The 15,926-nt window shown below is 37.4% G+C and overlaps 1 protein-coding gene across 2 annotated transcripts; it reads left to right on the top strand.

Moving 5' to 3' along the window:
• The first annotated feature begins 334 nt into the window (after window positions 1–334).
• LOC113494016 (acetyl-coenzyme A synthetase) lies at window positions 335–14,252 on the top strand. 2 transcript variants are annotated; one of them, XM_026872132.1, is made up of 9 exons: window positions 335–764; window positions 7,725–7,920; window positions 8,079–8,306; window positions 8,387–8,502; window positions 8,592–8,784; window positions 9,465–9,598; window positions 11,268–11,457; window positions 11,543–11,732; window positions 12,039–12,475. In XM_026872132.1, exons 1-9 carry the CDS (start codon window positions 463–465, stop codon window positions 12,473–12,475), a joined length of 1,986 nt encoding a protein of 661 aa, XP_026727933.1. In that variant the 5' UTR covers window positions 335–462. The 2 variants fall into 2 exon arrangements, with proteins under 2 accessions (XP_026727933.1, XP_026727932.1); XM_026872131.1 differs by having other exon boundaries at window positions 463–764; window positions 8,079–8,318; window positions 12,039–14,252.
• The last annotated feature ends 1,674 nt before the right edge of the window (window positions 14,253–15,926 follow it).

Here is a 15,926-nt window from a genome sequence, read left to right as displayed (position 1 = left end):
TGCATTCTTGTAGTTTAAGCCAAATAGAGCTTTCAGTTCCGAGATGCGTTTATTCTATACATGTTATCAATACATGTTGTCATATATTGGAAATGAAAATAACGAAAATATATCGATTGAAACCATGCTAAAATTGTGACTTATCGAGCTGGAACATCCCAGTTATGTGTGTTACGGCTTTTTCCATAATAAATTGTTGAAATGGAAGATGTTGTCAAAATTTCAGGATGCTTATGATGTGAACAAAGGAGAGCTGGAGCGGCCCAGTAGCGTCTGTGTAGCGGTTAAGCGCGGCGTAGAGTTCGCGCACGCGCCTTGCATGTGTGCGTCACTCGGGGGCTCGCGTGGAACTCGCGCCCGAGCGCCGCACCGCCCGTCAGTCGGCACCGGCCCGTGAGCGCGCGTACACGTTTGCAGACACGAACCGTTTATTCACTCCGCGACAGCACAACGTTATCCGCGATGTCGCGCGTCTATCAGCCGACCGAGTATGTCATCGACAAATCTCTTATACCATCTTTTGAGCAGTATGAAAACATGCACAGGGAATCTCTCGAAGACCCAGATTCGTTTTGGTCGGAAATAGCGAATGAATTCTATTGGCAAACACCCTGCAAGCGCGGCGAAATGCTGTCTTACAATTTTGATATAAACAAGGGGCGAATCTTCGTGAAATGGTTCGAGGGCTCGCTGACCAACGTCTGCTTCAATGTGCTGGACAGGAACGTGAGGAACGGCTTCGGAGACAAGATTGCATTCTATTGGTAAGACATTTTATGTTGGCATAGCTTCCAAAATCAATAGGCAGCAGCTGAGCGAATGCACTGAGACGGCGCGCGAAATTATTGATTTTCCCCAGGCTAGACAGGCTCCAGCGTAGCTGTTCACCAATGGAACGAGCTGATTAATACATTGTATGAATCTTTGTGTTATGTAATATTATTTGAAGCTGCCTGCTCGGCGATTTGGTAACATTTTTGCCGACTCGATGGTGCCCGCCTTCTTATTGATTGATGTTCTTCTACTCTTACATAAATTCTCTATGGCTTTCTAAGGGATGTTTTTGTTTATTTTTTTATATTAAGTTGTTTATTATTGATTCTGATACTGAGGCTGATGTTGCTAAGCAAACTGTTCTTTTTTTATTCTGTTGACTATTTTACGGATTTAAATTTTGGAAAAAGTAAAATGAGCCGATAGTACATATGAATACTTAAGTGGCACAAAAGTATAAGCAAGTGCGTAACTAAAAATCAATTCGCAACTTGCATAAGTATTCATTTAAAGTTCCTTTTTTGATTGAGCGGAATTAAATGGGAATAAGGCCAATGCCCTGTAATCATTGGAAGCAACATGAAGCGAATAAGATATTCCTAATCAAAGTAATTAAGAAAACTATTTTATTTTTATAAATTATCATTTTATGCTCTACCATAGGATATGTATATCGAAATACAAACGGCGTATAGAAAAAATCAGCGCTTTTCGTTAAATAAACTCAGAATATTGAAACAATCCTGGAACAAAAGGCGAAATCAATACCTTTCATCTTTTTGCCTATTAATTCAGTAAACAATAGGAAAAAGAAAAGCCATATATGCCATAATAGGACCTCTGTTTATTAAAAACAATACGTTTCCTGTTCTAACTTCAAGTTGAGGCATGAATACGATAAAACGATATGATTTATTGTTTCTTCCTTAAGGAAGGTATCTACGTTTCGCATAAAAATATTGAAATATCGGATATGATTCAGGCATGACAAGATGCGCCCTACGATGAACTTTGACCTGTCCCGGTCGGGGCCTAGCTGCATTTCCGCTCAATTGATTTCTCTGGGCCCGCGATGACGCGCGCACTGCTAAAGTACCAAGTCTACCACTAGCGATGCACTAGATGTCCCCTCCCTCCCGCCCCCGCCCCTGTCACCTGCCCGCTGCCCGCCCACCCAGGTGTCTAGACAACCTGCACTCAATCAATAAATCTGATACGTATATACAGCCTCCCCCGAGCCAGACAGACTATGTAATCATATATTTACTACATAAGGGGAGCACACACGGCCCTTGTGGACCCTCTGTTTCATAACTCCGCATTTAATATCGTTCGTCTGCTTTCAACTTGTTACGTATACTCACGTTTTCGGGTTTAACTATAGATTCAGATTCTCTTACGTTTAGGAAACTTCTTACCATCTACAGTCATTGTGAGTTAATGACATTTCTAATCTTTTATCAGTTGTTGTATTTGAACTCTATTTACATGGATGACACTGTTTATCTGTTACATCTGTATCTTGCAGCTAAATGTATTCAGATAACAAGCGTTCATAATAAACGTATGATCTTACTGAAACGGAAAATGTAGAGTCGAGAAATTGTAAATGGTTACAATCCAATAGGCCTTATACTCGTATCAACTTAAACAGCTTCTTTGGAGCAGTTTTTTAATAAGTTTCCACTTGTTTACATGAATATAAGTAACTTTATTTAAATAAAATATAGTCTCTCACACGAATAGAATAGAATTATAAATGCAAAAGTACAAATAGATTGGATCAGCTGATAACATAATAATCTGGTATAAACTCTTTTTTGAGAGATGACGCTTCAAGACAACATTTCACATACACAGTAACAAAATTTAAATGATGAACGTTAATTAAACATTACATTTATGTAATGTTTAATTTATGTAAACGTGTACACTTACGAAGGGAAATCCCCTAGTTCAGAACTCGTCGCGTACGCATTAAGATGCCAATCACTTTTTTTTTGTTAAAGCCGGGGAGTCCTCATGGACACCCACTCTCTCGGGGGAGGAAATGGGTAGTGTCAGACTTTTACTGACTAAACCTAAACCGCCGTGATACGTCATCCGCGTTTTTGTTTCGGTGTATGGCAATGCTTTCCAATCCTTTATACAAGATGCCAATCCCTAAATAGTTTAAATTCAAAACTCTAAATAAAAACAAGATAAACCACAGACTGTATTTACACTACATTAATAAAAACAGACAAATCTTATTACTATCCTCATAAAATTATTGTCTTAACTTCTTCAGTTTGGTTGCGATGTCGGTAATCTTATCTCGAGTATTGACCGAAGCTTAGAATCATCTCGTCAGTATCAGTACTGTACAAACGAGATCCGAAAAAGAGATCTGAACACATGTTATCATCTTAAGTCACTTCATACACCGGTAGAAATGCGTTATTGAAACTAGGTTTAAGTCTGTCGAAAAAAAAGATAGGTTGAAGAAACTAATACCATATAATATAGTACCTATTAAATAATCACACAACGCCATCTAGCCTCAAATCAAACAATACTTAAATAATGATTACGGTAATGGTACTTCGACAACTGAAAAACGCAATAATAATTTAAATTACTAACCAAAATCGTGCTCATCTCACAAATATTTGTCCTAGGCGGGAATCGAACCCACAACCTCCGGTACAGTAGTCAGGACCACTAGATCAACAGGCCAGTTTGTACCTGAAATTCAAATTAAAATATGTTCGGACAGTCACTGATTGGTATTCTTTCTCGAAACAAGGAAAAAAAAAACAAAATTGAAACCTACTCACCAGAGTTCTGTTTTATAAGCAGGAAAAAGAGAAAGACATTCATTTACAATAGCGTTTTTCTGAGTTTTAGACATAAGACGTTTTTACATCTACAAATAAATTGATTGCAACAACTGTCCATCTATCTTCATTAAATTGCAGTTACACGTGTAAAATGGATGAAAACGATATGTATTCATCATCTCTATTTCCAACCAAGTATCAACGTTTAAATTATGGTCTGATCAAACTGATGTGATGTAGTGATGACCTAGGCATTGAACCCAAGAGGACGATACCACTTCACATTCACGAGAGTGACGGCGGGGAGAAACTAACGTTTAATCTATTCAAGATCTACATAACTATATTATTACAAAGCTAAAGTACTTGCTACACAAATACCTGTTCAAGTATCTGCAATGCCATTATGATATAACTGTTCTCTAACCATCAAACTAATCCCTCAATAGCTACCAAAAAAACGTGTGGACTTCGCTTCTAGCTTCCTGCTAAAATCTTGCAAAAAATCCCCGTTCATAAAAATGGTTGCGTTTTAAACAAAATGACATCAACAACTATCGTCAACTCCATTCACTTCAATCAGCATTCTAATTAACATAATATTCGTGAACTGTGTTCGAGGGGGCTTGTACGGTGTACCCAACCTTGGGCCTTGGTTACGTTCACATAGCAACCAATGTTTCCGTAATTTACTTTTGTCTATGTTCACAACACGTCATGTCGTGAATGTTTTCAACAGCTACAAGTGGCCACAAGTAACCACTATAATGACTCTCCTAAGGCCGTCTGATTCAAGGTCTCAAACACCCGCAACAACTTAAAGAATGAATTGCCAGTACTAACGAGTACTTAGTTTATTCACCTAAAGTCGGAACGCTAATTGAAGGAATCAATAATCCGTTGCGTTAACAATAAGTACCTTATCTAACACATGATCTTATATAATGGCGTTGGTATTATAACTGTAATAAATCTGAGATGAAAATCGTGTTACATTAAATGTTATGCAAATCCATTCGTTCACAACAAAAGACTGTAAACGGTAAATCTTTACGTTATATAATATCACTAGTTGTTATAAGAACACACTACATAACCCATATAACCGAGTATTATTATAATAAATATTAGACAAGGCGAGAATAGAATTGTTAAGTGACGGAGGTAACTTAATCAGTAGTCAACAATAGACGTAACGCTATAGCCTAATCTCATTAGCTGACTATATTTGATTTTGCGGACGTTCGTCTGTGTTTTAATCTATACTAAATAAATTTTGAAATACTCCACACCCAAAGCTTTAGGGCGAGACGCGCATTCACTAATTTATGTGCACATTCAACTTAATTCTTACGTTCACGATACATAAAATAAATAATAGTGTTCATTGATTGGTTAACGCTGAATTAAGGCTAATTACTATTTTAACTGTAATTTACATCTAAAGAACTTAATTTTAACCAGCACGTACATAATACCAGCTATTGTGGTTCGAAGATATTTATTACTTATTACAAGGTTAACGATGGCCTTACAAAAAGTACTTAGGAAACTGTTAATTATAAATAAAAATGATTAACTAACTAGCTGTTGCCTACAGGGCCGCCCGAAAATGATCCTACAGGAACACAAAATCGGGATAAAATCTATCCTATGTGTTAATCCAGGTTATAAACTACCTGTGTACCAAATATCGTCTAAATCCGTTGAGTGGTTTTTGCGTGAAAGATTAACAAGCATCCATACATGTCAGTAGGATAAAGAGTCACGTACACTATCATCGCAGCTATTTTGTGTGACACTAGAGTCACATCTTGAGACCTTCCATCATCTTGTCAATTGGTTATTGTAGTTCGATTGTGTTAAATGAAAATTGCACGAAGATCTGCATGGACAGTGCAGCCATTTGAATTAAAATCATTGTCATACAATAGCCAAGGCTGGAGCAATGTATCGTGCATTGATAGTTCCATAACTACTTTGATTTATCTCTTTATAAGGCTCGCCACTCACTTTGACGCCACCGTCTAATGTTCAGACGATGTGCCTCTCGTGTGTATGCTACCTAACTTGTCGAGTTTATTTCATTTTAAATATACTTATTTGCATATTATTACACACTTATGCAATTACTTTCAACACAGTAGATATTCTTGAAATAATCTCATTATATCACCGAAATACGGTGATATTACATAATTATAATTCTACATTAGCGTCATATGTCGAACAATTTAAAGAAAAATTTCAAATGAGAGGAACTTTAAGACCACCACATTTTTGAAGCTTCTGTTTAAGCTTTAATAACCAAAATATAAGTAATTGTGATACTTCCGTAGGTTTGCGTGAGTTACGCTGAAATTTTTTACGCCTACTCGTTCCTAGTGTTGTCACGGGTCTAATTGGTAACTTGCACCACCTCTTTTTGAACTGTAGGGTTGTCGGATTCTAACTAATTGAGATCCCGGTTGGTACTGTAGTTTTGAGTAATCCCGAAAATACGTGCAAATAGCACAAGTTAGAAATGTGTTCGATCGACAGGTAACGACGATGAACTCTGCATCGCTGTCCATGTTGGTTTTTGATTTTAGGACCGAATCAAAATAAAAAATATACTAATAGGTATATATTCTAGTTTCGGGAGTTGCAGTTTAGGAAACGAGACGTACACGACACGCGGCGGAGCGGCTTCTCAATGAAACAACTTCACCACCCTTAGGTACTTAAAGACGCTCTTGTCGGCTAATCATAAGCAGTCGGTGGTTGGCAATGTTATGTGTTACACTAAAAATATAAATTTTCATATAGGGATATGTATCGAGACAAGATAATATTACCTCGATCTTATCAGCTTCATCGAAAATTATTTAATCTTACTCTCTCAAATACATCGCGCAAACTCTAAACCAATTACATCATGTATCATTTCCGTTCCTCCACCCATCCGTTACTTTAATTACTCGTTCAATATGTCCAGTACAAAAGATCTATCGTCTCCTGTATAGGAATTAGTCTCCATCAGTACACTTCAAGGTAATTCTTGGGCTGAGAAATAAAGCTAAGTGGAGCTAGGCAAACGGGTATTGTTAACCTCGACAATGACTTAATACTTGTATAAATAATAGCGATAAAAAATATAAATTAACATACAACGCAACTGTTACAAATTCTTAAATCATCTGAATATCTTGACATGCTATCAATCGATAGAGATAATGTCACTAACCTCCGTTCAATTGTACTCTTGATTAACGCATGCACTCTAGATAAATAGACAAAACGTGCGGCATTCATATGCGCTACATCCGCATGGACATTTGCAGTCAAAATTTGAAAATGTGATGAGGAAAAGGACTAATTTATAGATCTAATAATGGACTAGAAATGTCTGAAGTATTCCATAGTATTGATGAAAACAAATTGCTTCGGAGGATAGCTAAAGAAGAATTTTATTAAGTCTTAGATATTGTCCGATATCTATGAGGCTTTCAATAGATAGGGAGAGATGAAAATATCTTTTGTTATATCTATCTCATACAGACATCTGTTTGCAGACGTCCGTTCATACCCAGACTCAATTTATTGATTTTGTCAGGGCGGATTAAAAATGGCCGCGACATGGGGAGCGGAGATCAAATAAAACTCGTTTGCGTAACTTCACGTGGGGGGTGGAGTTATTATTATTAACAGGGGCGGGGGTATTGCGAAGCCTGCTAATTGGAGTCGGATTTGTGGCCATATTTCGTATCACTTTGTAATTTATTAATATTTGTGTCCATTCATATACATCTATTATTACAGCATTAGAAACAGAGCGTGTCCAATTAGCTTTTACAATTCACTGTCCATATCGACCTCAAGAAATTCGGTACGTTCACTTTCAATAACAATTTGATTTGTTTTATGAACTTTATTGTTTGAAAGCTTCATCTTATTTCCTGAATAAATATTTGATGCTTTATTCGAATAATGTGGTCTTATTGACCGGTAGTCAAAAAAAGGTACTTTTAACATTCCACAAATCAATACGTTTGTGCTTATTGCCGTAATGGTTCTCGATCTTCGACCCTTGCTTAGGCACCACTTTACAATGTATGGAGCACGAATTTGATGAAGATAAATTTACAGGGAGGGCAACCACCCTGAAGACTACAGTCGCATCACCTACATGAAGCTGATGGACCTGGTCTGCCAGTTCGCTAACGGGCTGCGCGACCGTGGCGTCGGCAAGGGCGACAGGGTGTCCATCTACATGCCCATGATCCTGGAGACCGTCGTCTGCATGCTGGCTTGTGCCAGGATTGGAGCTATTCACTCCGTCGTGGTAAGTTACCTCCCGTACCTCAAGCTTCTTGCGTGTTGCCTTTAGAAAGAAGGTAACGGATTTGACATAACTCGCCAAGTCGTGTTTGCTACGTTATTTGCTTTATGGATCTGAACTGGATCCGGTATCAGATGACGTCATAGCTTGTAATATTTTAGTTTGCGGGATTCTCATCTGACTCGCTGGCGGAGCGGATGTCGGACTGCAAGGCGAAGGTGCTGGTGACGGCGGACGGCGCCTGGCGCGGGGAGAAGCTGCTGGTCCTGAAGAACACCTGCGACGACGCCCTGGAGAAGGCTAAGACGAAGTACAACCACAGCGTCAACATGTGCATCGTGGTCCCGCACCTGGACAGGGTGACACCGTGTGGAAAACTACCTGATGACGTGAGGACTCTTGTAAGTATATGTAAAAAAGTGCCCTTGAAGGACTGACTGGTAAATCTTACGTCTTCTTTATATTTTAGTACAAGTGGAATGACGACGTTGACATATGGTGGCACGACGTCATTGAGGGTCAGACGAACATCTGCCCTCCGGAGTGGATGTCGCCAAACGATCCGCTGTTCTTGCTGTACACCAGGTACATTAGAGCGGCAAGATATTATTTTGGTTGATGTGTTGGGTATTGTTTATTGTTCATATCTATAATATTGTATATTTGAATGTTAGCGGGTCTACTGGGAAACCGAAAGGTGTGGTGCATTCGACAGCAGGGTATATGATGTATGCTACGTCTACTTTCCGCTATGTGTTCGACCACCGCGATAAGGACACCTACTGGTGCACCGCCGACGTCGGCTGGATCACTGGCCACACCTACGTGGTCTACGGACCGATGGCGAATGGAGCTACCTCGATCATTGTAAGCATGACTTGTACTTCTTTTCCACACCTCTGAAGTCTCCAAACATTGATTTCCTAAAGGCAAATTTACACATTCCTTGAACTTTGCTATTACATAAGTGTACTAATATGTTATTTATTATCAGTAGGTAATAAGCAACGTGTGTTGCATCTGTAAATAATTTACCTACTTACGAGACGTTTATTATGTACTGTATATTCTCTAAGTGGAAAATTGGCCCTGTATGAAGTACCTAGTAAGGTCATTTGGTAAATATTAAGTTAATAATTTTGCCATCATTCTGCGTAGCTGTTGCTAATTATCGATCTTATTATAAATCCATCATTTTGAGTCTTTCATAAAACAAACGCTGGACTAAAAATTTATTATTAAATTACATCTATTTTTTTCCTGTTACATAATTCGTGATAATCTAAGATGAACTCATTGATCTCAATAGTTTCATGACATTGCAAATACATACACGGTACGAACGACCTCTCTGATAACTTAACAAGGTCAAGTTATATCTGCAGGTGCCAAATTTAGTTAACATACTTACTTGGAATCTTTGCAAAAAATACTTGGATATTCTTAGCTAGTTTTCGGTAGTTATGGGACAAGTAATTTGTGACGTCATCAACTCATCTTCAAAAAAAAAAGTAAAGAATTGGACTACATCAAGTTTTATCTTACAGTTTGAAGGAACTCCCTTCTTCCCGGATAACGACCGCTTCTGGTCTGTGTGCGAGAAGTACAAGGTCACCCAATTCTATACGGCGCCCACCGCTATCCGAGCTCTCAACAAGTTCGGAGACGAGTATGTCAAGCGGTAAGTACTTTACCACAGTTCAGGGTTTGACGCTTTTGGTTTTTATTGCGAAAGAGATCAAATGATGCCTCGACCCCACTTTTTAACAGGATGTAATAACGTCTTTGGCGGTTGATAGAAAACTAATACTAGCATCGTACTTTATCATTTAGTTGGAGAATCTTTTTGTATTTCCGCCTTTCAAGATTATACATTTTTGCAAGTTTTGTTCAATATTTTTTATGTAAAACACATGTGTACTAAGCCATTTCCTGTAACAAGACAGGTATGCTGATACCGATTAAAACTATCATATCTATCTCTATTCTAGGAAATATGCTTACAAACTGCAAACTTCGTAAGCATGCAATAGTAAATAATCCTAACAAATATTTCGGTTGGAACTTTGCCGTATACATCAGACAAAACGAATCGGATATAGTTGCGTGTGCACTATTCCATCTGATACATATATACAGAGAAAGTAACTTCAATGATATTTGTACTTCCGTTCGGAACTGCCAATAAAGGTCACTCAGACCTAAACATTTTAATAACGTGACATTGGCAATGCATTAAGGCTAACTGCTTTCAGTCTATTTATAGATTGACAATAAACAAGTATCATATTTTTTTTTAATTGGTATGCGGACTATTTGTGAATTACATAATATTGTTAACAACAAAAGCATACAAACTTAAAAGAAAACTTGGTAATGACTCTATCTACCAGCGGGAGACATAATCGTTTACAGTATACTCTATTCAGAATTATCTCCTGTTTTATAAATCAGGAATAGGATCTGTTCTGAATTGAACTGTAACGCAGCCGCAGGCAAAAACTAGTAGTAGTATGTAATTTTACCTGTAGATTTACATTAACAAAAACAACAACAATATCGGGTACTGCGATACTTTGCTTGTAAATTTGCTGATTTGTTTTCTCTTTAGCAATATTTTGTTCCGAATTGAAAATATTTTCTTTCTATGTCTTGATATTTTCTAAACGCATATAAAAACCTCTGCTAAGCAAAGACCTACTACCAAATAGAAAAGGATGGAGCATTGATCAATACTCTTGCTCAATGCAGGTCTACGATTCCTAACGACGTTTTTCCACTCCATTTCTCAGTAGTGCCTTGAAATAAATCAGCAAGATAATTTCCCTGTAATTATTTTTATTAAGAAATATGATTCAGGCTGTTTCACGTCTTTATATGACACTATGAATCACTCAGGGTACTCAGAATATGGCATGTATTTTATGCTTGTGGACATGCTAGCCATCTATAATTTATACGTTTACCGAGCTCTATCGATCTAGTAAAGTTTATTTTAAACCTCCTGCAGTACTTGATTATTGCATTTTAAATGATGAGAAAACAGGGTTGTGCTTACTTTAACTGGGTTATCGAATCAATATCGTATTACAAATTCATTAAAGGAAGCGCTCGTTCGAGAAAATCAATAGTGCAAAGAGGGAGCATCGGGGTTCTAAATAAACTAAGGGAGTTAATTATTTTCTAATATTACGCAATACTTTAGTGTCAGTAACATTTAATTCTAACAAGTCATTGGTATCAACATTTTAAGGTATGAGGCAACAACGTGTGCATGTTACAGGCCCTTACAAATAATTATCGGTAGGTATGTCGACACAAAACTATAATTATTTTGTTTCCTTTTGTAGCCACAACTTAGATTCCCTCCGCGTCTTGGGCAGCGTGGGTGAGCCTATTAACCCTGAAGCTTGGCTGTGGTATTACAACGTGATTGGGCAAGGCCGTTGCTCCATTGTCGATACCTTCTGGCAGACTGAGACCGGAGGTCATGTTTTGACCAGCATCCCTGCTGCTACCCCGATGAAGCCAGGAGCTGCCGTAAGTGATACGAGAACGAGAAAAAATCTCCAATTTAATAAATCTTAGCCTTAAATGTTTCTAAATATCTGAGTGTTTTGTTCAGGGCTTCCCATACTTTGGCGTGGAACCGACCCTCGTGGATGAAAATGGGCAAGTGATTGAGGGTCCCGGTGAGGGCTACCTGGTGTTCTCCCGCCCCTGGCCCGGCATAATGATCAGCCTGTGGCAGGACCACAACCGCTATGAGGACGTGTACTTCCGGAAATTCCCCGGATTCTATTGCACCGGCGATGGTAAGGAGACAGTCTCACTTGTCACGGCTCCCCCATATCCAAATAACTATACTGTTATAGAATTGGTCCTACAAGATGATATAGTAAAATATTATCTTAACCATTCCAAAATATTTTGCTACAATGAACTGTTCAAAGATGTATGTATTAATTTATACATCGTTATGCATCAGGATGTTTGCTTATGGCCTAGTCTAACACTGCACTATTTTTATAGTATGACCGATACCTATAATTTCACGCCTTATCTTCACTGACGCATCAAACGAAGATGATTCGTAAACTAACATACATTTGTTCATACAGGCGCCAAGAGAGACAGCGATGGTTTCCTGTGGGTGACTGGCCGCATTGATGATATGCTGAACGTCTCCGGACATCTGATGTCCACTTCGGAAGTCGAAGGCGTCCTCTGTGAAGATCTGAGGATCTCTGAAGCTGCTGTGGTGTCCAAGCCACATCCCATCAAGGGAGAATCACTTTACTGCTTCGTGATTCTGAGCGAGGGGGTTCGTTTTGATGACGCCTTAGTAGATGCCTTGAAGAAGCGCGTGCGCCACAGGATTGGCGCGTTCGCGGCCCCGGACGTGATCCACCACGCTCCGGGCCTGCCCAAGACGCGCTCCGGCAAGATCATGCGGCGCGTGCTGCGCAAGATAGCCGTCGGCGACAAGGACGTCGGCGACACCACCACGCTGGCCGACCCCTCCATCGTCGACATGCTGTTCAAAACCCGACCTTAAATAATTGTGATTTAGGATAGAAATTTCAAGCTGCTTTTGGTTCCTATTTCAATGCACGGCCTTTACCGTATTTATTGCCATCCCTATTAATTTTAGCTTCTTATCTAGTCCAGCTTGAATATCCGTCCGCAGTTGACTCGACAAGGCCATGCTTATAACTATTACCACTTACAATCAAAATTCTAGCTTTTTAATCACAAGTAATCATAATCAGCTAATACATAATATTAATCATAGTCATAACGAAATAGCGTGAGGTTTCAAACATGGGGCTAGTTAAGAACAACAAACACATAATAAATGTGTCGTATTTGTAGTATTTATATAATGTATCCCACATTGGCTGATGGTATCACTGTATAGATCCACAGTCCTGTGGGTGCATCTTAGCTTTTATTCGTGGAAATATATGTAACGCTTGATCGCCTATTGCGGTTCAGCCGTACAGATAAACATACCAAAATAATGATTCAGCGGCTATTAGGTGATGCAACGTCAATGATAAGTATACCAGTTAAGCACACGTAGGGATTCTCATAGTTTAAGAGTACATTATGTTTGTTATTATAATTAGGTTTTGGCATTTATATTTTGTCAAAAATCGATTGGATCGGTTTTCTTTTTGTGATATTCTAGTGACCGGGTTTGACTTCTAAAATCAAATTCTAATTATTTATTGGATAATTGTTTTTCGCTTTGTGATACCCATTTGAATCATCCAATGATGCGCTATGTGATCATCGTGCGAGTCGCAAGCACTGATAATTTATTTGTCTACTATAATTTTATGTCCGTAGGAGCAGCAATGATACTTGAATATTCGTCAATAATATTCTATCATTCCATAATACGTAAAGTTTAAATTAATTGTGCATAATTATATTGCACGACTTTATGTGTCTACATGTAATCACCATTTGTATACAAGATGGAATCTTTCGTATACTCTTTTAGAAGTAAGAACCATATTTAACCGTATAAACATACATTATTTCAGTATTGGACAGCTTGAATTTATCTTAATTTTTTTGCTATCGTTGTGACTGATCATATTTATTTTGGATATGAATCGCGTTTTGATTTGCTGCCTCTTTTTCTTATTTCTAGCTTTGATATTATTTTTAAGAACTAACATGTAGGATTAGCAGACAATTGCTTCCTGCTTTATATAAGTGCACAAAAAAATTGCACCAATTTTTTGTTTTGTAATAGTTCTGGTTTAAGTTAGACTTAGATTCAACAGCTTGTGATATTATTCAGGCACGCTGTTTAATTACCTGCTATTTTTGTTTGTAATCAGCACAAAATGTTAATTCGAACATATTTGTGTCTGTCTTAAATGCGAAAACCCAATTAAAATTTAGTAGGTATCTACTCTATGAATTTAATAGCACCTATTTGTGATGCACAATGTTGAAATATTGTAAGGAGTAGAATTAAATGTATGCCTATACCTACCTATAGGTGAGGTCTTAGGTTACGACTGTAGAATTATGTGATGTCTTTTTTGTGGATCAATTATGATTACGATAGATTAGTTTCCTACATTCTTTTTTTTATTTCATTTTTCTTAGTTTTGTAGGTTGTAGTAGGTAAGTTTGTATCTTGAATGTTGGTTTCGCTGCCTGTATCGATTCTTTAATAAAATCATGCCGTATAACAATACTGTTCGAAGACAAAAGTATTATATTCGCTCAGATGTGTTTTTTTCCATTTAGGAACAACCTGTATAACAGCAGGATTTGTAAGAACCAGCAAATAAACATTTTCAATAAATTGCGCATGTATAATTTTAAAATTCCTGCCTTATTATATATATATAAAGTCAACGATCTGCCATCGAAAATATCTTTATTTAAATTAAGTCGTAACAAATAGTACTTTACTGAAGAGCTTAAAATCGTAAATCCTACAACCGATTTTCATAACAATATTCATTTTACAATATGTATGTACTAAAATGCAGTACAGTATTTATTTATTTATAATATTATAAGTCTTGACCCGTATTATAATTACGGTAGGTATAGTTCGACTTTGGGAAGTCATTCAATGGTAATAGTATTAAGCTATAATCAATGTGATTGCATGTCAAAATGAACATATCATTAAACTGATTAAATGATATTCAAAAATTGGTGTTCAATCATTATAAAATTTAATAGAATAGAACCTATCTTACCAACCCTAGATCTAGCTTGCTAGATCTAGGTAAGAAACTAGGTACTTGTACCTAGTTTCCCAAAAACACATTTGTTTTATTGAAGTTTTTTAGTGAATTAGAATATCAACACTTTAGTCAAAAATTTCTAGCTGATGATCCACTTGAGTCATAACTGAATCGTGACAAATATCAGATTTTATAATTAGTTAAGCAGCATTTTGACAGCATTCTTATTAAATACACTAACGGTCTTTTTGTCTTTAAAATATTTAGGTGACAGTGAAGTGTACTACTTCACTGTTAAATACATGTGCACCTCTGGTACCCAATCACTACATAGTATAAAACAAAGTCGCTTTTTCTGTCATCATGTTGTATGTCCCTATGAACGCTTAAATCTTTAAAACTACGCAACGGATTTTGATGCGGTTTTCAACAATAGATAGAGCAATTCTTGAGGAAGGTTTTAGTGTATAATAAGTTTAGGTTTTGTGTAAACTGACAATGTTACAACGATATTAGTTAAACATGTCGGAAAAAATTAAGCCATTCGAGAGCTTTCCTCGAGAACGCTGCCAAAACCTTTTGAGTTACAACAAAACTATGTATGGCGGGTTAGTACCTCTTTAATAAATCTACAAAAAAGTCCGCGGTGGTATATGTCTATCTTCCAAGGATAACCCACAATAACCATTTTTATGTGTTTTCTTAATACAGTAAAATTATGGGTTATTTACGAACCTATTTTTAACAATACAGTATTAATCCTTATCCAAAAAAATAAATTAGGTATATTATACATGTAATATAGAACAAAATTGCCTTTTACACTACACCAAAAAAGTGAATAGGTAATGAGTTATCGTAATATTAAAATCTCCGCGCGAGAAATTAAAAATCGATGAAACGTAGCGAAGATATCGTTGGCATCTATATACTAATATACTTATACTAATATATAAAGCTGAAGAGTTTGTTTGTTTGAACGCGCTAATCTTAGGAACTACTGGTTCAAATTGAAAAAATATTTTTGTGTTGAATAGACCATTCATCGAGAGAGGTTTTAGGCTATATATCATCACGCTGCGACCAATAGGAGCGAAGAAAAAGTCATAACTTATATCTTCTAACCACGCAGACGAAGTCGCGGGCAACAGCTAGTACATAAATAAGCTACAAGTCGTATCCATGACTACCCACTACTCAGTTGCGTTGTGCTTGGTAGTGGCATAGCTCTATTGGGATTGATCACCACTGCACCGAGCACCACATCTCCATCTGAAATCT

Source organism: Trichoplusia ni, chromosome 5 (genome assembly GCF_003590095.1).
Source record: "Trichoplusia ni isolate ovarian cell line Hi5 chromosome 5, tn1, whole genome shotgun sequence".
Classification (NCBI taxonomy): Eukaryota; Metazoa; Arthropoda; class Insecta; order Lepidoptera; family Noctuidae; genus Trichoplusia; species Trichoplusia ni.
The sequence above is the reverse complement of the archived record's forward strand: the minus strand, read 5'-3'. Positions and strand labels throughout refer to the sequence as shown.

Coding starts and splice junctions, on each gene's coding strand:
- LOC113494016 (XM_026872131.1), top strand. CDS start 463: ATGTCGCGCGTCTATCAGCCGACCGAGTATGTCATCGACAAATCTCTT. Junction 9,599..11,267: donor GGAGACGAGTATGTCAAGCG/GTAAGTACTTTA, acceptor TTCCTTTTGTAG/CCACAACTTAGATTCCCTCC. Junction 11,733..12,038: donor ATTCTATTGCACCGGCGATG/GTAAGGAGACAG, acceptor TTGTTCATACAG/GCGCCAAGAGAGACAGCGAT.